The 21,824-nt window shown below is 45.6% G+C and overlaps 1 protein-coding gene across 1 annotated transcript in view; it reads right to left on the bottom strand.

Annotated features, from left to right (window-relative positions):
* PIGT (phosphatidylinositol glycan anchor biosynthesis class T) overlaps nt 1–21,824 on the bottom strand; it is a 353,955-nt gene that overhangs the window by 243,687 nt on the left and 88,444 nt on the right. Inside the window, exon 5 of the mRNA XM_078652267.1 lies at nt 12,452–12,538. Within this exon, the coding sequence (XP_078508393.1) occupies nt 12,452–12,538 (87 nt within the window). The remainder of the gene's footprint in view (nt 1–12,451; nt 12,539–21,824) is intronic.

The raw sequence follows: 21,824 nt of genomic DNA, 5'->3' as shown, positions 1-21,824 counted from the left end.
CTAAATTGCATGTCTTACACCAACAGGTTCATGATACATTACCTCAGGTTTCTGAAGATCCATGTCAGTCCATCGATCCAGGCTCGTGGGTGCTAATCAAGAACTTTCAGCGGACAAAGAACGATCAGCCCCGCTGGATTGGACTCTACTTGGTGCTTTTATCCACGCGAACTGCAGTACGAGTGCAAGGGAAGAAAAACTGGATCCACGGCATACATTGTAAGAGGGTTCCTTTGCCTCTGCCGTACGACCGGTGGGTCCAGGAGGGTATTCCTGATTCAGAAACTGACACTGTGCCTCGATTTCTGCCTTTTAGCGATGTTAGTGATGATCTTCTGCAAGAAGCTGTGCCACAGTCAGTTCGATTGGACACTACCGAGCCTGAACTCTTGTTCTGTGATGAGACATTGCCTGGGAAAAGCCGTTATAATTTACGACCAAGAATCATGGGACAAATAAAATGAAATTCTTTTCTTTGCTATTTTTGAAAGTTTAGCTCTCCCATCTGAGAAACTGTTTTGACGGATTTTTGTTTTTCGAACCGCCATCCGGGTTCAGCTGTAGGGTCGCGGCGTCAAGTCTTTGGAGTGCAAGCCGAAGACACAAGGTCGACGGTTCTGGTTGGTCCTTGGGCGTTTCCCCTGTACTGACAGGCGCATTCCTTAGCACGGAACACCCTACCTACGCGAGCAGCACGGTTAGAGGATGGAGTTTTTCGAGTTGGAGAGACCTGCTAAAGAAATGAATTTTAGAGGCAAAATGTGCAAAATAATGAGCAGAAAATGTTTTTTAATATTGTGTGTTTTCATGTTGCTTAGCTTAATGATGTTTTTAATGGGATATGTCATATTCTCTTTTCAAGTGACGTTTGCACCCGCTACACAACCCATACCTTCTCCTACCGTTTCTTCGAATTCCTTTCATCCTCTGCCTGAACATGAATTCATTAGAAGATTGGAATTCGCTAATAACTCCTTTGTTCAACTTCTGCACCAACACCAGCTAGTAGTGAACACGACGAACTGTTGGGTGTGTGGTCTTATGCCCCATACTACCGATAAAGGTATTCCTTACCTGGACCTGCCATTCAGCTATAATGGTTCTGTGTGGGCATACAGAACGATGTTCATCTATGCTCGTGAAGTCTACCCCCTACGTTCTGTGAAAGACAATCCAAAGAATAGCGCTCTAGTTAAGAGAATAGTCGATATGATTAGAGGAATAGATTCCGATGAGACTATCCCGAAAGATGAGACGCTAGCATAAATTGGATGGAACGTGACCGGATATGGAGCGAGTCTGAGTGAGAAACAGCGAGCGAAAAGATCCTCTCCGATTTGGATCGTACCCCATCAGGGTCCTTACTGTCTGCAAGGTAATGGCAAGAATCCGAGAGCTCAGTTAGGGAAGAGTATCTGCACTGAGACGTATGTGTTTGCGCCCCAGACTTCCCCATCGTTTCTGGCAGCTAAGGGTACCTATTTTGTATGTTACGATAGAGCGTACACATGGTTGCCCCCTGATTTCTCGGGCACATGTTTTGTCTCGTTCCTGTTACCTCCCACCTATACAGCTGCGGCAGATTACCACAAGACAAGAGTTGTTAGAGGTGTCTTCAGTAAGGAAGATACTGCAGGACAAGAATTAGGTGATTTCTTGAAGGGTTTTCTGCCGTTTTGGGGACCTATGGTTAACAGCAGGAACATACGGCAATTGACGAGAGTGGTTGAGTCCACTGTAATTGAAACTGCCGGTGCCCTTAGTAACTTGACTGCTGAGCTCCAGTCGGATCGACTCACGACTCTGCAGAACAGAGTTGCGTTAGACGTCATACTAGCAGATGGAGGAGGGGTATGTAAATTGATCCAATCAAGTTGCTGCGTTTTCATTCCAGACAATGCTCCAACAGTGTACCAGGCCATTTCCAAACTGCATAAGATCTCCAAATCTATACACGTGGATAAAGGAGATTGGTCGTTGATGGGATGGTTTTGGGAACTGTTATCCACGTGGGGATGGAAAATTCTGATGGTCATTGGGATGATCTTAGCCATTCTTTTCCTGTGCTGTCTTTGTGTACAGTGTGCCACTGCTATATGTGGCCTTTGTGCTTCCTCGTGTGTAAGGAGACCTGTATCAAGAGACGTGCTAAGTAATAGGATGATGCTACAGCAACATCTTGATGATCTGATGAGTATAGACCTAGATTCAGACTGACATGGGTTTAGGTTATTGCCTATGTAAGGGCAAAAGGAGGGTCTGAGGTTCCGTGAATTCTGAACCCGTTTCATAAATGTCGTCGTACCATGACGATTTTGGTATCAGCGGACCGAAAATGGCGAGTGTAAGATGTACGAGTGTTTTCGTCATGTTCGAGCGACGAGATCACCTTGAAATCAGAGATTCTGTTCTGAACCCTTGGGTTCTATTTTGTGTACGGCAGCCATTTTGTGGTTGCCCTCACATAGGCCGATGACTAAGGCCGAACGAGTCCTTGGGACACGTACACCTTCAGCTGACTTCTGTGTGACCTGGGCAAGCTGACTCCGTTGCCCGAAGCCAAACTTGTTAGGCCAGTTCCTTTCCCAGTAGCTGGTCAAGATTACGGATCAAGGCACAGGACACCATAAACCATTTATTGCACACAACTATGTTTTATCTTACTCACACCTGTCTCTGCTCCTTTCTTTATGGTCCTTTTACGATGAGGAGGTGCCCGTTTTTATTAGGGGTCCGTTCGACTTATCTGATGAAGAATGTTGGGCCTTCCCGAGAAATTGATGGTGGGCTGGACAATGAAATGTGGGTTTGTCATGCAATGCCTTCGGTCGTGTACACATGGGATTGGTCAACTGTAAATAAGGAATGTTTGCCTGGAGCACAATATTTGGTATAAAAAGAATGACTTGCTTTGTAAAGTTGAGCAGTCTCCTACGAATATACGCCACTCTACTTCGTGGACTTCTGTTACTGGTTGCAGCCAATAAATTTGATCTTTGACGTCACCAAGAAGTTTCCGCGTTTCTGTAGTTCTGAGACAGGTCAATCTGGAGACTTTGGGTGTGTCCCCTGGCACCGCTGGGTCTTAAATAACCCGGTTCTTCATTTGGCTTCAGTGATGGCCCCTTGTAAGCCATCCTAGCAAATTTTATTGACATGCGATCATTAGCCTTGATGGACAATACCAGCGATCTTTTTGCATTACGGCAATGATCATTATATTATTATTATTATTATTGTATTTCATTTTATACAGCGCACAGCTACCCGGAGGTTTCCCGGCGCTAAACAAAAAGAGAGAGAACGGGAGAGTTTGCAGAAGGACGGGCTCTAAAAGACATAAAGGGTCTACAGGTTAAATAACCAAGTCTTGAGGTCTCTACGGAACCTTAGATAGCAGGATTCAGAGCGTAAGGGAAGAGGTAAGGTATTCCACAGGGAAGGAGCCAAATAAGCGAATGAGCGGCCGCCCATTCTGACTCTCCTAATACAAGGCACCTGATATCTATGATTCGACGAACGAAGAGTGCGGGGGGGACAGTAGTGTTGAACCAGATTGCTTAAATAAATAGGGGCATTACCTGACTTGATACGGTGCATGATGCAAAGGGCCTTGAACTTAGAGCGGTTTTCAATTCGTGGCCAGTGTAGGCTACGCAAAGAAGCAGAGGTGGAAGAGGTTCTGGGGAGATTGCAGAGTAGTCGGACGGCCATGTTTTGAACCGTCTGAAGTTTACGGGTCACCTCCTTGCATGCACCCAGAAAAAGAACATTCCCATAGTCCAGCCGAGATGTAATTAAAGCTTGGACTACAGTTCTCTGGGTGTCATGAGGAAGCATCCATATGATCTTTCTCAGCCACTTGATGATGGTAATACAGGTGGCCGATACCTTGATCACATGTTGCTTCATCGACAGCTGATCATCAAATATGATGCCACGGTTGCGAGCTGTTTTGGAGGGAACAGGTAGGGGGCCCATTTGCTGTGGCCAATGGTGAGGACCCCAAAGTGTGGTATTATGGCCAAACAAGAGAATCTCGGTCTTGTCCCCATTTAATTTAAATTTATTGTCATGCATCCAATTAGCTATGTTATTGAGACCAGAGAGAAGGAATGATGTATTGGAATTTTGACCTGTGGAAAGTGAATAGATGATCTGAGTATCATCGGCGTAAGAATAAATGATAAGTCCGGCTTGCTCCGCAATGGTGGCAAGGGGTCTAACATATAAATTGAAGAATAGAGGGCTCAAAATAGAGCCCTGAGGGACGCCATGAGTGGAAAGATGGATTTTAGAAGCTGAGGAAGGGGAGAAAACTTGGAATGTGCGGTCGGAGAGATAGCTGGCCACCCAACCGAGAGCTGAGCCACTGTTGCCGATGGACTTAATGGCAGTCAGAAGGATGGAATGGGAAACCGTGTCGAAAGCGGCACTTAAATCAAGTAGGATGAGTGCCACAGTTTCCCCTCTGTCTACCTGGCATCGAATGGTCTCAGAGACCCCAAGAAGGGTAGACTCGGTAGAGAAGCCAGCTCTAAAACCAGACTGAGACTGATGGAGGAAGTTGCCTGCTTCAATATAGGTGGTAAGCTGTTTGTTAATGTGCTTTTCCAGGATTTTGGAGCAGATCGGACGGAGTGAGATGGGACGAAAATTAGCTGGATTGTTGGGATCGGCATTGGCTTTCTTTAGTAGGGGCACAATCATTGCGTGCTTCCACGTACTCGGGACCTTGGCTTCTCTGAGTGACGCATTAAGAAATTCTAAAATTAAAGTAAGTACATGAGAATCAAGAGTTAAGAGGATTTGAGGTGGCATGGGATCCAAGGGGGGAGACATTTAATGCAACCCAAAATCTTCTGCAGAGAAGTGATGGTAAGAGGGTCCCATGCAGTCAGCTGAGGCGTGGAGGGCGGGCACATTTGCGTTCCTGTTTCTAAATCATACAAGGGTGCAGACATGACCGGCTCAGGAGGGGATGCATTGTGAGTGGAAACTCCAAAATTAGTATAGATGGTCTCGATTTTGGCAGTGAAGAATTCTGCCAGGGAGTTACATTGCATTTCATCCAGGCAGGGAGCTTTGGGTAAGCAGGACATGCCCGAAAGTTCCTGCACAGCTTTAAATAGGGCTTTTGGTCGGTTCTGAGCATTTAGGATGGTTCGATTAACATGTTCCGCCTTGGCTATGTTACAAAGGGAATGGTACTTGGTAAGGGCAATTTTGTAAATTACACCAGGGGTGGGGGGGGGGTTTCCTACTTTGCCGGTTTGCTTTTTCTGGATAGAAGAAGACTAGTGTGACTTCTCCTAGTCTACCGTGGTTCATTATAACCAATTCGGAATCTATACTATCCCGATGATGAATTATTGCGTTAGATGCTGTCAAAAGCACCGGGATCAGGGCTTCGTATAGAGTGCCGAGTTTGTCTTGTGAATCTCTAATATCAGACCATCGCACTCTTCTCCTACAATTTGAAAGTGTCAACCTAGCATTTATAGGATTATTCAGATTAGGGACACTCACAGGATTAAGCTCTTTTAATTCGAGTACTAACGCATGATGATCACGGTCTAGCCGTGGAATAACCTTAAAATCAATTAACCTATCCCAGGACTTGGAGTCAATTAAAATATAATCTAATAAAGAACCACGCTCATTTCTATGAAAGGTATAACTACTTGATGTGTCAGACAAAGTTCTACCATTGCAAGCTCTTAGGGAGTGTTTTCAAAGCAAGGCAGTTCATCTGAATCACCAGAGGGGACAATTTTTAGGTCTCGTGGCGTTGAACCGCGCGAAGCGCGGTCTCGCCAGAGAACCTATTGTGATGGATTCTGCTTTCCAGAAGAGGGGACAGTAGCTGGCCGCGCGCTCGGAATTGAGCGGGCCACGCGCACGTGAACGCGCTCGCTGTGGCCAGCTCCGGTCTCCTCTCCTGGAAAGCTGCCACACAGCCACACCTCCCCCTGCACGCATGCGCGTTAAACAGAGACACACACGAGCGCACCTACACACACGCACGCACACACACATATAAAGACCCCCGCCACCCCCCACCGCACACACAGACATACACACGAGCACACCTACACACACGCACATACAGAGCTCCCCCACACACACGAGCGCGTACACACACACACAAGCGCACCCCCCACCCCACAAGTAAGGCCCACTTACCACCACTCCGGACTTCAGCCGCCACCGCGGGGCTCTCCCTCGGGCATGGGAGCCCTGCGTCACCAGCACTGCTTCTCTCCGTGGGCGCATGCGCGGGCTTCTGAAGACGGAAGTCCCGCCCCACGGAAGGTTTCGGTTTCGCTCACGGCTTGTTATTAAACTGAAAGAAGGTAGTGCAAAGCAGTACTTTCCCTCCGGAGCGACAGACACTGCGGGATGATGCCAACCCGGCCCGCGCGCTGGGGTTGATTTGATGATAGCCCTTCTATGCTAATGAGAGCTTGTCAAGGACAGGTTGTTATGTCACGCGGACTCCTCCCTCCGAAAGTTTGCTCATGTGAAAGTTGTTGGCTGTATGCCTGGGAGAGCAGCTCACTGCACTGCAGCTGCAGTACCTCGTGTGAGATATTCCGCATCACCCAGTGACCACCGGCTTGTGATTGTAACCATGATTCCAAGACTGCTCTGCCTACTTTTCTGTTGGGATGTTGCAGTACACGTGGGACGCGCACAGAAATTGCCTGGAGGCAAGTAGCACTTTAATTCTATTATCTTTGAAACAGCTTGTTTGATGACAGAACGCTAGCTAGCAGCATGCAAAAAATGTGATGCTATGGGCAAAACGATTCCATGTGAAATCAGTTACATTTAAAATTAGATGAACGTGCAGCGACAGCGTGACAATTTTTTTTGGGGGGGGGAGGGGGGTGGCGTCGGAACGCAATGCCCTGTGCATGGAGAAATAGATATAACGTTCTTGCACAGGAAACAAATTATAATAAACGTATGAGTGAGAAATAAACTGGGCGAGCTGCATGGAGGCTGCATCGGGGTTTCTGTCCGTAAGTGGCTTTGCGTGCACAGGCACAGACCTAGTTATCTGGCCGAGGGGGCGCTGGACAGCTCAGGCAGTGCCCCGCCGGTCTGTGCAGCACCGGCGCTCACCGGTGCAACGCTCGAAACTTTCTTGTTTTCTATTGATTTCCTTCTGTTGTCACGCAACGGCTTGCGAGCTCAGATTAAATCGCGCCAGTGCCAGAGTTTGACAGGAGGTTTGCAGGGCACGAAGAGTGCTGGCATTTCACTGATCCAAGAACAGCTGTAGAGTAAAATTAAAATGGCATTTGTGAAAACGCGCCCACTGCTTTTAATTTTATTCTACTGTACTTTCCTTTTATACATTATTGTCACCTGGTCTGTGCATGTTGGGTGGTCTTGTGTGGTTGTGAGCTGCATACAATACCTATTACCGGGTTCTGACTACTAGTTCTACTAGACTACTAGTTTTGACTGAGCATTTCTAGAAGTTTAAACCTACAGGTTTGATCTCTTATGCGGTCTCCACCTCGCATTCCTTTCTCTCCGTGTCACTCCCTCTCTTCCGATTTCACCCTTCTTCTCTCCATTTCTCTTTGCTGTCCTGCTAACTCCAGCCTCTACTTCACCCCATCCCACTCTCTTCTCTCCTTACAACTCTCTCTCCATCTTAGCCACCTGTTTCCGTACGTCCCTTCACTTTCTCCACTTCCCTTTAATTTACCTCTCACCTCACTCTCCTCTTTCCACCTTTTCATACTTTTTCGCTCTCCTAACCTTGGGATCTTCTCGCTGTGGCTCAAGTTACTCTGACTAGAATTCACACTTCTATTCCCACCTCACTCTTCTCTCTCCACCTCACCCTTCTCTCTCCACTTAACCCATCTCTCTCTTCCTGACCTTTTCCCTGTTCATCGCCCTCCTTTCACTCTTCTCTGTCCAATTTGCCCTCCTCTCTCCCCATCAGTTATCCTTTTGTTCTCACTACCCTCCGTCTTGCCTCCTCCTTATTAACCCAATTACCCTCTCATCTCTCTGCTCCGCCATCACGTCTCCCCACCTCACCCTTCTCTCTGTTATCAGTTTAGGACATAAATAGGACAAGTACAATAATCAGGGCTTCTGGAATTATGCAACAGGGGAGGACTAAATTATGCAGAGGTGTTGACCAAATTGTACTGTGTAATGCAGGGTAGTATTACTTCACTATTGTGTCATTTCTTGCACGTTATCCCTCTGTGTATAAATGTTTCTTCCCAGTAGTGACAAGTAAACCTATGTGAAGGGCCTTCCACTGTGCAACACATCATCGCACTTTTAGTAGCATTTGATCCTTTTATGAGGTTTTTTTATTAAACATTTCAAATGATGCTGTAGATGATGGATTATGTAGCTAATGTATCAAATCCATAAATATCTGGAAAATGCGGCTGCACAATCACATAAGTTCAGTGGCCCTGGTTGTAATCAATTTATGTCTATTCATATGACAAAATGAGAGAATTTGTTGGGAGAGAATAAATGCAGTCACTAGTAACCCAACGTGGAGTATGTTCTTTAAGTTCCTTCTATTTATGTCAGAGTTCCGCCTTCTGCGAGTACTTGGGGAGAATGAGAGTAGGCAGAACAGTGGCAGCACATATTTCCCGTGCTTTTCTTTAGACTACAGGCACTTTCACTGCTCCTTCCCATTCTGTATTTTGTGTTGTATTAGTGAAACTTCACTTAAGAGTAAAAACCTTGCCATTGTCAGAATGTTATTGCTTAATATACTGCTGTAAGCAGGGCCACGGGAAATATGTGATTCTGAGGGTACAGAATCTTCAGCATAATTAGAGATTTGCCATATTTTTCACATAATTCATCATCTGCTACATACTTTGCTGATGTTAGGAGAAAAAATGTTTGTGGTTCAAACTGATCACAATAGGAACAGTAAAGATACATGAGGAGAAAATTACAAGTGTGCAAATTGCAAAAGCAAATGTATAACAGCTGTGAGCCCGTGCCTAAGGTGCATCATCAGAGCTGTGTGAATAATAACAGCTGTGAGCACGTGCCTGAGGTGCATCATCAGAGCTGTGTGAATAATAACTGCGTCAGCCCCGTGCGTGAGGTGCATCTTCAGAGCTGTGTGAATAATAACAGCTGTGAGCAACAGCATACTCTTGCACACACTCTCACTGCTCACCAATTCAAAGTTTGCAAAAAAATTTATGCAACGCATTGTCATACACAATGCCAATAACTCAAACTTTAATGCTGCGAGACCTATTGCATTGTAAATGCTTGTTTAACTGGTGGGCATCTGGTCTCCGGGATTGCCCAAAATGTGTCCTCATCATATAGGCTGTCCTGGAGCATTCCCTCTAGTGGCTCAAACTGACAATTACAATCCCCTCCTAGGATCACCATATGGTTATGACAGCATGTTCTGTGTTTTAAAGAAAATGAATATAGATCCAGATTTCAGCAGTATGTCATATTATTATAAAAACACCTGTTACTCGCATCAAGCTAAAAGCGGTGCTATTGTGTCCACAGGAATAATAGAGGCACAAGACAGGGCAGTCCACTGTAACCTTCCTTGAATGTCTTCATGAGTGACTCATTATCCAAGGAGATCAGATGCAACATTTTAGTAAGTTGTTTTCAGTGGTCTCCAGATACGGAGGACTGCTTATCGCTTTAAGCAGACAATATTCTCTTATCCTGGGATGTTCACAGTGGACAGGGCTCAGATTAAATGATTTTTAAACATATTTGGCTTCTTCTCACAATTGAATTAACTGTGGTAAAGTCTACAGTCTACTTAGCACAGGGTGGGAGGCAGCAGTGTGATGGCTAAGAATTGTATTTTTGTCACACAGGAATTTCAAAAAGGTTAAAATATAAGCAGCACAAGAAGTAAAGGACTGCTGGTTCTTCAACAGGATCCTGCTTGTAGATAGTCTTAGGAAACAGAAGAGCCATTTGAGAATTGGGGTGGGGTGGTGCAACTATGAGGCTGTAATGAACGACTCTCGAATTAGGGCACCTCCTGCATATTTTATACATAAATAGAATACAAGATTAGCTTTCTACCATAACAAAATTGGAACTGCAAGGAGGAACTCAGGATTACAAGATCAATTGTTAGAGAGGCTCACTCAAGAAACTGTTAATGGTAAGGTGGATGACTTAAGAGGGCTTTAAGGAATAAGACTGGACTAGCATCATAAAACTGAACGATTAAGTGTAGGAGAGCCATAATATGTACTCACAGACTTCACATAGGAACACAGACATAGATTCTATAGGCATCTGCAGCAAACCATGCACTGGGGATGTATAAATGTGAAAAGAAACCCTGCTTGGATTTAGCACATTCAGGCTAAGATTGGACAAACACTGAAAAATGTATCTTATGCACACACATGCCTGGTGATCAACAAGCCAGAGAACGCCGACACACTCTAGTGAAGGGGGCAAAAGACCTGGGTGAGATGAGTGAAAGGGAAGAGCCTCTGGTCCAGTTTAACTACCTACAATAGTAGGGAAAGTGTTTCCAAAATGAAACCCAGTCACTGCCCCAGTCATCTTAGATGCAATGCATCCACTCGATATGGATCTGCAGAAGAATACAAAAATTCTTAGTAACACTGTAGCTGTGTTGTCCAGGGTGCTAGAGCGTCAATTGAAGTTTGATTTGAAAGTCATCATACTACGTCTAATGAATGATCTGGAATTAAGCAGAGCAGAGAAAATAATTCTCAGCTTCTGCATGGTTGTGGCAAAACAAGAAATAGCATGACAATGGAGTTAAAATAAGTGGCATTAGCACTAAACAGGTGGCTGCATGGCAGGAACAAGAAAGTGATGCTGGAAATCTACTAAGCTAGGGGAAGTCTACAAATTATCTGAAAATATTGAAAGCTCGGCGGGAGTAAAATAATTTGCATATATCAATGCTAAAACAAAGGATGACATTTTTCTCTTGACGTTGTAGTATCTTGTACTCTTTTACAACTTAACTGACCTTTGGTAGAGGATGACTGTGAGGTCAGTGATTGTTTAAAGACTGTAGAACATGAATTACAGCTGCGAATATTTTGTGATTTTATGACACTTTATAAATACATTATGTCTGAGTAAAAAGCCAATAATTTTCTTTAGAACACATCTATTCTGACAACCATTCAGATATGAAGCCTGTGGATGCTACTAGCTGCTTCTTTCACAGACTGCCAAACAAATCAACATTGTTACAATCAAACTCCCAAACGACATTGTGCCCTTGAACACCTGTGTAAGATAAGCCAAAGGAGAAAGGCTGCAGCTTTCATATCCTCACTTATGATGCTCTAAATTACATGTAAAGCCGCTTTCTAAGCCACCAGTTTCATAGCATTGGGAACCATGCATTCAAAAGGCCTTTGTATGAGAACAGACTAAAAAAATCTCCAAGAGGAAGGGGTCACTGAACCCATAAGGGGTATAGGTGGATAAATCCATCAACATGATGCCAACAACTGGGTTGAGCATTGAACAGTACTCGAGGTCAGACTTGATGTGCCTAATGTGCCATGTGAATTTCAAACTTCTACAAAGATGAATGCAAAGGACAGTAGAACATTTTTACACAGGAAACATGGAAGTGAATTCCCAAATTTACTAAATCCTAGTGGCAGAACCCAAGGCACCTACTGTTGTAGTGGTGCCTCGTGGAATATTCCCTGGTAGCCTGCAAGAACTGTACATGGATCCTGAGATTGTCTTGCAGTATCAGAGGCTTCAGTGCCATAAACTAGACCAACATGATTTGCAACTGAGATCCACCTGTGCAGACAGAACAGATTCCTCCCCTTTGAGAATAAAAGGTGGGCTCTATAGCAAGTCATCTAGGTACCACCAGAATCCTTGGTGCATCTGGCTACGCGGAAACTAGAAGACTGTGAGAAGGCATACAGTCAGAAAGGAAGGGCCTCAAGCAGCTGTTAGGAAAATGATTCGCTTAGACATGGTGTTCGAGATTATATAAGACGTAAAGAAGTTCTACTTCACATTTTCCTTTGTGATGAAGTGATTTATCCTTGGACTTCACCAGAACTGAAATAAAACGACTGTGTTGTTAAGTAGTGCCCATTTTTGAGGGGCATATATTAGCCTATGCAGTTATACTATTCTAGCAGGTGGTGTTGTGTAGAGCCCATATGAACAGAATGACAGGCTTGACAAAGACCACTAGTAACATTACACAGTACAAAGTTAAATGATCTACAACAAACTAATGACAAAAACCCTATCTTTGCTTATTGCATAGTTTATTGCCATTTTCTTGGATTAAAAACATGTAGGCCAAAAATAGAGACAAAAATGATTTGTTTTATTTTGAAACACATACAAGTTTAGTCCACACACCTACAAGCATTTAGCCATTGCAGAGGCACACAACCTCATGCATACTCACCCTGCAGATGGGCCGGATGTGGACAGCTTGTGAGTGGTAGCTGCTATGGAAAAGACGCTCTGCCTTCAACAGGCTCGCAAGGCCAGCCTGCAAAATGAGAAAAATAGGTTTACTGGCAAAACCCAATTTCTGATCGAGAAAATACAACCAGTTATGTTCCCAGTGCAAACAGATCACTTATCACATTGATGAAATATAAATATGTCTGTATTGTTCACTGAGGCGCAATATACGGAAGGAAGAAGAAGATGAACAGAACGAAAAACTGAGGAACAGACAGAGATTATTAAAACACTACTTTAAATGGAAAAGAAGGGATCCAAAGTACAAAATGAGAGATAGAAGTGAGCCACATCCACTCCAAGCCCACCTGGTGTCGAGCCCAACAACATAAATGGAAAGGGGGTGGTGGAGCTTGGTCATGGAAAGAGATGAACGCTTTTTGAGTTAGCTCAACCTGACCCAGTCTTATTCTGACTTCAAACAGGAGTCCCACTCAACTTAGTGTAGCAGAGGAATGGGGCTACACTGAATTAGACAGCTTTGTGTGATCTGGGTACTCATTTGCACCCGATTTTGATGGGATTGTGGCTTGAATTCCCTCCTGCGAGGCTCAGTCCAGCCAAGTACCACGCATGGCGTTAGACTAATGCATTTCAGTGTGGTGCTCCGCATTACCGCACTGAAATACATTGTCACGCTTATGATGCATTCAACATAGTGTCTAGATGAAGCACAGCCTAGAACTGTTATGGAGTGTGTGGCAGCTGACAGCGTGCCACCATGGCCTGTACCTAGGGTGACTTACCGTCCCTACAGTTCACGGATCGTCCGTCATTTTGGTGTCCTGTCCGTTGCCGTCATCATTCCTTTCAAGGACGCCTTTTGACCGTAATTCTGGGCATTTAAGCAAGCTGTGCTGTTCCCCTGTGAGAAGCCCCAGGAGTTAAAGCTTCTCACAATTGGGGCCAGCTCGCACTTTTCTTTTTAACTCCTCAGGATGCAGCAGCTCCTCCCCGGCCCCGCACAGGCTGTGGCCAGGCCCATACTCGTTCTGACTGCAGCTAATTATCATATTTAAAATGACAATGGGCCATCTGCCTTTAACGTAACGTGCAGGCAAGTGAGTGCCTTTGAGGCGAGTGGCTCACTTGGAGCTAGTAGATTGTAGCAGAGGAGCTTCCCCCAATCAGAGTACTTTGGGGAACTTGAGGCCCTTTGTAGTTTTCCAATGTTGTTCACTGAGAGCCCGACATAAATCAAGTACATTAATCCCCGGGGGTGTGGCACCTTCCCTGCTGCCGGTGTCAGTTACTTCGGCACTCCATTCCCTTACCACTTTGGAGGCACAATAAAGCCTGTAACTTATGAGATGGTTACAGTTCAGCAAATAAAGATCTGGGGGGTTCCACGTTGACAGCACATCTAGTTTAGGAGCTCTGTAGCTTTTAGTAGTTGCTCTGTCCAATCCAACAATGACCAGCAGTTTATGTTGGTTATCTATTTACTTACTTATATACTATTGCCTGACCTGCACTGACGGGTCTGTAAAATGTACCCTTTGTCGGATATTTTTGTCCTGAATTTTGACCTTCTGTCCTGAATTTTTGTCCTGAATTCTGACCCTTTGTCCTGAATTTGCACCCATGCCAGTTGGTCACCCTACCTGCACCTACTGCTCCCGCAGGCTTGGGGCGCTCACAGCTGAGCTGCCGCCATGCTCACGGTGCTGCTACAATGTATCTCAATGCGATTCCCGGGGCTCTGAATCTGTCTATGGTGCCGCGGGTGGACATCATGCCCGGTGCTGCTGCAGAGAAGGGAGTTTGTAAGGAAGGCGGCTGGCTACTGGTTACTTTCCGGGCAGCGCCACCAGCAGTCATTGGTGCTCGAAGAGCTGGCTGATGCTCGCAGGGCCCTTTCGCCCAACCACGGTGTGGCTGTAATCATGGCCAAGCCCATGGCAAATTCAATTGTTGCGGAGCCAAGTCTGGGAGAGTGAACAGTTGACAATCCTGGACTAAGGAGGTGGACGGCAAACTGAAATGATTGCCGCCCGCGGGGGTCAGTGGCTCGCGACCTGAGGAGCCTGGCTGCTGCCTTGAATCCTTGCAGACTAGTCGCCGACGCAGTTACGCTGCCTGAAATTAAAGTTTTGAACTAAGTAGTTACCAGCCACCACGTCAGACGTGTTAATACACAAATTCCAAAGGCAGCGCGCGATCAGGAAGCTGCTGCTGCCGCCTACATCCAGCAGCATGTCTCTGCAGTGCGGCCTACAGCCCCCATGCAGTGGTGGAGGTTCTGAGGCACCACATGCTCACTGTGACACAGGCTTAAAAGGAAGAGTCAACCGACAAGAGTACTTTAATGCACCTCCTACTGGCTGCCTAACAGCACCGCACCTTAGCTTGCAGAATAACTATTTGCATGTCCTCTCTGCCTCCCTCCCCGTGGCTGCCAAACAACATGATTAGATCAGATGCCGGCAGGCACAGACTAAGGCAGGACGTTTATCAGCACGGGGAGACCAATTAAATGGCCCTTTCCTTTTACACCCGGTCACCCGGCTCACTTCAGATTACACCGGCCAGAATAATTAGTTGGCACTGACTAACATCAACTTTTTACTTGTCTCTGCACATATGCGGCCGGTCCATGTGGACTTTTTTTCACTTTCCTCTCCTAGCCAAGCAAACAGCCCCGTTTGTGCGACCCCAGTGGTGAGGACAGTTAGGGTCCAGAGTCTGCAGCTGTGGTGCACCTCTTCACAAGCTCTTTCACCTAAATAAGGGGGCAATTTGGCATTCATTGATCACTACGAGGCCCTTCTGCACAGTTAGTGCCCTTCCGGCTTAGCTAGGGTCAGGAAGGCCCTCTTTAAGTGATCAAACACATCATGATTGATCTGACTTCTCATTTCCACTTCTGGGGTGCAGGATCTTGTCAAACACAAGGAGATGATGGACGGAGCGCTGAAACTTTTCAGACACTCACCCCCAGTCACAGATCTGGGTTGAATCCATCATCAATCTTTAGCTCACTTCGCCACCTCAGTTCGGACCCAGCTATATGCAAATCAGTCTTGACCCTGTGCCTCATGGGAACAGTCTAGCCCGAACTGCCAAGCCAGGTCTTCCCTGAAGCGTAAACAAGCATCCTGGCACCGGTTTCTGGGTAATACCCTTCATCAGCCAGGCTAGCTTGAATCCAGTGGAAAAGTGAGCAAGGGGCCCACGTCTGGGCATACCCTGGATCTTGGATCGTGTCCCTGAGGAATGTGGAAAGGCGTAAGAGTCCCCGGGATCCCCAAAGCCGCGAGGTCCTGTCTGGGGCCTCCGCACATTCCTACACCATTTGCCTGTAAACGCGCTGTTCCAGGGGAGCCATTGCCTTAGACACCGCCCTATATATGGAGGCGAATACCACCTTATAAAATGTGTCACCTTAAGGGAGGAACGGCAGGGCCTCCTCCTCCACATTGGTACTCTCCGACGTCTGCATGACGTTTTGACAGAAAGCTACACCAGAGCAGACGCAGAGCTGTCTATTATGGCACTAGGAAGCCAAGTAATATATGAGGAGACCAGAGGCCTCACGATGCAAGGGTCTACGCCCGGGGACACTACCCCCACTGCAGTCTGCTGGGGGAAAAACCTGGGTACTTGCCCCCACCAAGGTCTGCAAGGCCACTGAACTCAAGTAAAGACCTTGCAGGGCGTCAAAGGGGGATAATACACACCCTATAGGGTAGGGTTCTTCAAAGTTGGTCCTGGAGGGCCGGACCCATGCCAGATTTTTAGCATATCCCCATTTAGATAAATGTAGTTATCTTAAACATCTGGCATGGATCCGGCCATCCGGGGCCGACTTTGGAGAACCCTTCTGTAGGGTGTTACTATTTATCATGGGAAAACCAGTATACCTCTGTCTCCAGGCTGTGGGGCAAGGCTCAATAACTCCGGCGACGCACGTCTCCAATCTCACTCGGGGTAAGCTGAAAGACGCACATCGTGGAGCGTAAGAGCCGCACTGAGTGGGGGCCCTGCATAACCATTCAGTAGGCAGAGGACTGCGTTGGACTCGCAGTCTTGCTGTGCAGTAATGGAAGCGTGGGTAGAGTAGGGAGCGCAATAGCGTTTCCAACACAGAATGAAAGAAACCTGAAAACAAACACAGGAAATACTTATTTGTGGCTGCCCTATCAGCGAAGAAAGAGGGAGTTTCAAGAGAGACAAAGGTATTTATGTGGACTGTTTCTCCCTGATTGGCTGTTGATGTTATTATTGTTGTTTCCCAAGTATTTCTGGTAATGTTAGTTTTTATATGGTTTATCATAAATGGTTTTTATTTGGTTTATCATAAATGACTGGTGTTTGTGAATTTACTTAATAAAGTGAAGGAAGTAAAGCATAATCCTCACCTCCGGACAGAGAATTATTGTCATGGCCTTATTGGTATCAGTTGTGGCCTTTTCAACCGTAGCGACAAATACTTCTATAGCTTAAAGGCTGGTCAGGATCTCGTCCAGAGTAGATGAAGACATTGCTATGTTGGTGAATGTGGGATAGATCCAGACCATTTTCCCACCAGTGCGTCCGAAAACTGGAGTGGTCTGTTATCTTCCCAGACATGGAAAGCTAGAGGTTACCTTAGCGCCAGCAAATGTTCCCACCAATTCTATATTGAGAAGAAAGGCTTTAGAAGCACACCAATGAAGATGAGGGAAACATGAATATCAGTGCGGTTAAGCCCCGGACAGCGGATGACCTAATTTGATATCCTTTGCTGTACAAGGGGATGTATGACGGTACAACGCGTACCGTCACAACGCATCCCTTTAGCACGCATCCCTTACAACGCAAGTCGTTACCACGACTTGCGTTGGGGGTGCGGATTTCGAATAGTATAATTTACTATTCTAACACCAGTCCCCGTGGACCCTAGGGAAGGTGTTGGGATAGTAAATTTACTATTTTTAATCCTTTAGCGCCCTCCAGCGCAAGTCGTGGTAACGACTTGCGTTGTAAGGGATGCGTGCTAAAGGTACCGCGTTGTAAAAACTTCGTGGTAAACGATGTTTACCGTACAAGGCCAATAGTTATAGAAATTTTGGGGGGTTTGGACGAGGGATGGGGGGAGGGGACTCCAGGGCTGGTTCATATTATCCTGCACATTACCTACCTATGTTTTATCCTCGGCAAGTTTGATTGATTGCTGGAAGGATAACTGTACTGGTCATTATGTGCTAGGCCGATATTGCACGGATCTGGCTTGCTCCTCTTGGCCCGCATCTCATGGAGTGCCTCTTGTAGGCAGACTGGGGGAGGTATTCATTTGGGAACTGTTTGCAATGTTTGGTTTGGACAGGCGTCCGTTGATGTGCTGCCATTGGATAAGTGGGTTTATAGTTGGAGGCGGTTCATGCCCCCCTTCTTTTTTTACTGTTTTTCCCCTTTTCTTTTTGCGTTCGTACAGGGACCGCACAATGCACCGTGGGAGTGGGGGTACTCCTTCTTTATACTCCTGGTGATTAATCTCTCTTCCAGACCCAAACAGTTGCAAAAATCCTCATGTAAGGGGTCTGAAACGACATAAGTAATCAATATACCTCTTCCCTTATTAATGCTCTTAACCAAAAATGGGATTAGACCACATTCAAAACCCCTTTCCTGGAGATTAGGCAAGGGTTTTTGAATGTGGTCTAATTACAACCGGACAAGACCCGTTTGTATTGATATAGTAGGCATTTTGTGACACCTAAAAATCCTCCCCTTTTTCCTCTGATTTTAATGAAATAGGATGTTGAAGTTAAGGTATAATGAAGAGGAAAAAAAAGAATTTTCACATTATACGTTGCAGTTAAGGACCATAATAACGAGTGGAGGACGTTTTTTGAACAACAAAAAAACTACCACTGTGGCAGAACAAAATAGAAGCGGGCATAATCTTGAGAATAAATCAGGTAATAACTAGAAATGAAATGCAAAAGAATCATACAACGAAAAATAAGGATGAGAGTGTCAGGTTTACCAAAAAGCCCCCATCCGGTACAGATAAATTACAGATTATGCAGAACAACAATCTCATTATCCAGGAGGTTTGCAACCCAGATGGCAGAGTAATCACAACTAGCTGGGAAGGGCAAGTAAACCTCTGAGGTAAAAAGGACCATCACTCACCACTAGTTGGTGACATGCTTCATCATTGGGTCCCCGCTGGGGTGGTCGAATGCCCCCCAGCGTGCTACGACGCCTGATTTTCAGCGGAGCGCGTTGGTGGTGAGTGTAACAGTGGTATAACTCAAAACAGTGCAAAATATGTGAGTGCAGAATTAAAAAATACGGTTTGAACCCAACCAGAATATTTAATGCGGGCCAACCTGTATTGATGTTAAAAACGTGAACTGCGGACACTCCTAGGTTCTGTATTAGGAGACCTGTGTCCTTATTTAATAGAAAAAGTTCAACATGTTTCTGCTGTTAGGAAGCAGGATCGCACAGCATTCGTCAGGACCAAATAAAGAATTGGTCTCCGGTGGTATGTGCGCGCTAAGGCACACCCTCCTGTGAGGCACTTAGTGTGAAAAATCAAGTAAAAAATATTTTATCAGGTGCAATTACTCACGGATATTGCCCGTGTAGGCTCGCTGTGAGTTACAGCAGCCAAGGATACAAACAAACGGAAGGAAAATCACTTCCTGGGACAGGACGGCGCGGGCATTATTCACGCGGTGTCCAGTCTGTCACACTCGGGACTCCCCGCCTTCAAACCTACTCATCGGGAAAGCCGTCCGCCCGGAGTAGGTTCGAAGGCGGGGAGTCGCGAGTGTGACAGACGGACACCGCGTGAATAATGCCCGCGCCGTCCTGTCCCCGGAAGTGATTTTCCTTGGCTTATCCTTGGCTGCTGTAACTCACAGCGAGCCTACACGGGCAATATCCGTGAGTAATTGCACCTGATAAAATATTTTTTGCTTGATTTTTCACACTAAGTGCCTCACAGGAGGGTGTGCCTTAGCGCGCACATACCACCGGAGAGCAATTCTTTATTTGGTCCTGATGAATGCTGTGCGATCCTGCTTCCTAACAGCAGAAACATGTTGACCTTTTTCTATTAAATAAGGACACAGGTCTCCTAATACAGAACCTAGGAGTGTCCGCAGTTCACGTTTTTAACCTCAATACAGGTTGGCCCGCATTAAATATTCTGGTTGGGTTCAAACCGTATTTTTTAATTCTGCACTCACATATTTTGCACTGTTTTGAGTTATACCACTGTTACACTCACCACCAACCCGCTCCGCTGTAAATCAGGCGTCGTAGCACGCTGGGGGGGACATTCGGCCACCCCAGCGGGGACCCAATGATGAAGCATGTCACCAACTAGTGGTGAGTGAGGGTCCTTTTTACCTCAGAGGTTTACTTGCCCTTCCCAGCTAGTTGTGATTACTCTGCCATCTGGGTTGCAAACCTCCTGGATAATGAGATTGCTGTTCTGCATAATTTGTAATTTATCTGTACCGGATGGGGGCTTTTTGGTAAACCTGACACTCTCATCCTTATTTTTCGTTGTATGATTCTTTTGCATTTCATTGAATCACTCCTAAGTTGTTTATGAAATATTGGTAGGGGCACAGGAGTGGTTACTCTCGCCCTTTCTCTCTTGTTGATTTGGTTCAATAACTAGAAATAGCCAAGGTTTCTGCAGCTAAAGTACATCTTGCTCCTAAGGAGAATAAAATAGGACTAAGATATGTCCTTTATATTAATGAACGGACTGCTGAGCTGTTAAAAAAAAAAATGTAATGTGGGAAGTTGGATATTTAGAGACTACTGGCATAAAATGCAATTCTGCCGACACTTATGATAATTAAAAATGTAAGGATTGAGGATAGGGAGTTTGATTGACATATTGTTCTACAGATTCCCGCAATAAGGATATGTCCACCTACCCAATAAAATCTGAGGACCTAATGATATTAAATAAGGTAATCGCACTCCCATATATTTCATTTTCCTGGTCTGTCTCACGGTTCATTTAACATACTTGGTATGGGAGGTATATAATAACTGGGTGGTGGTCTCTGGATGGTGGGAGGCCCTTGACAAGTATAAGGTATTCATTATGATGGAGCCCATTTGATAGAACAGAAGGGATATGGCAAGTAATAAAAATGCATTGTGAAATAAAATAATAAGCATGGAATGTACAATAATTATAAACAATGTGAAAATATGATGAACTTGCGCTTGTACCAATGGGGATAGCATATTAGATACATTTTAGAATCAATGTTCCTTAAAGTTGGGTGAAGGTGTAAGTTATTGACTACCCCTAATGAAGAAACTAATTCAATGTAATTTGCCAACAGGATTGAAATGTAACCGCAACCAATCAGTGACATTAATAGGAGAGACATATTTTGGGTCTTGATTAAGATGGTATATTGATAAGAACCATCGAAACGCGTAGACGCTGCTTTTTACATAATCTGTGTAAACAGGTTCTCCTACAGAGACAAAAAGATTAAAAGGGATCTAGGATGAGCCGGCAAAATTTGTGAAAACTGATGTGTTTTTGGATCTCTTAAGCTGCCCATAATGGCCAGGATTTCGCTCACTATGATGGTTATGCTCCCAAGACTCCTTTATTTTTTTGAAAATTTACCGGTGGGATTACCAATCTCATGATTAAGCACTTGGATGCCCTGGTGCGTGACCCGATTTGGAACGGTGGTCGCCATAGGGTGTCCCTGGCTATCCTTCCATGCCCCCTGGCGATAGGAGGTTTGGGCGTTCCAGACTTCGAACTATATTTTCTGGCCTCCCAGTTCCAGAGGATTGTACGGTGGCTTGACCGAACCGATCGGGCCAGGCTGTGGGTGACCGGGCTCTCAGCACACATGGAAACCTTGTTTGCTACACTGCTTTGTCCTCCGACAACTGTCCAACACCCGGGGGTGCTACTTTCTGTGGCACTGAAATGCTGGCGCAGATGCGTCTTGAGGACTACAGGGAAGCAGTTGTTTGCACATGGGCTGCCCTTATTGGACCTCCCTCACGGTGAACCCATTTCTCACTTTACCGCTGGGCAGATTTTGGCCTGGACAGGTGCTGCGCTCGTCACGGTAGGTGACTGCTATCACAAGAGTACCCTGTTGCTGTTAGATGAATTGATGGAGCATTATGACTTGCCGTCAGGACAATCCCTAACCTAGGAAGCACTAAAATAAATGCTCTGAGACCTGTGGGTGGGGGAATCAGGAGGATTCAGTAACACACAATGTCTTACAACTATTGGTCTTAATAGGATCAGCTAGACATTTAGTGACTTGGCTCTATCAATCCCTTGCAACAATGATACGCAGTCC

Source organism: Lissotriton helveticus, chromosome 7 (assembly GCF_964261635.1).
Source record: "Lissotriton helveticus chromosome 7, aLisHel1.1, whole genome shotgun sequence".
Classification (NCBI taxonomy): Eukaryota; Metazoa; Chordata; class Amphibia; order Caudata; family Salamandridae; genus Lissotriton; species Lissotriton helveticus.
This window is presented reverse-complemented; position numbering and strand designations above follow the sequence as displayed.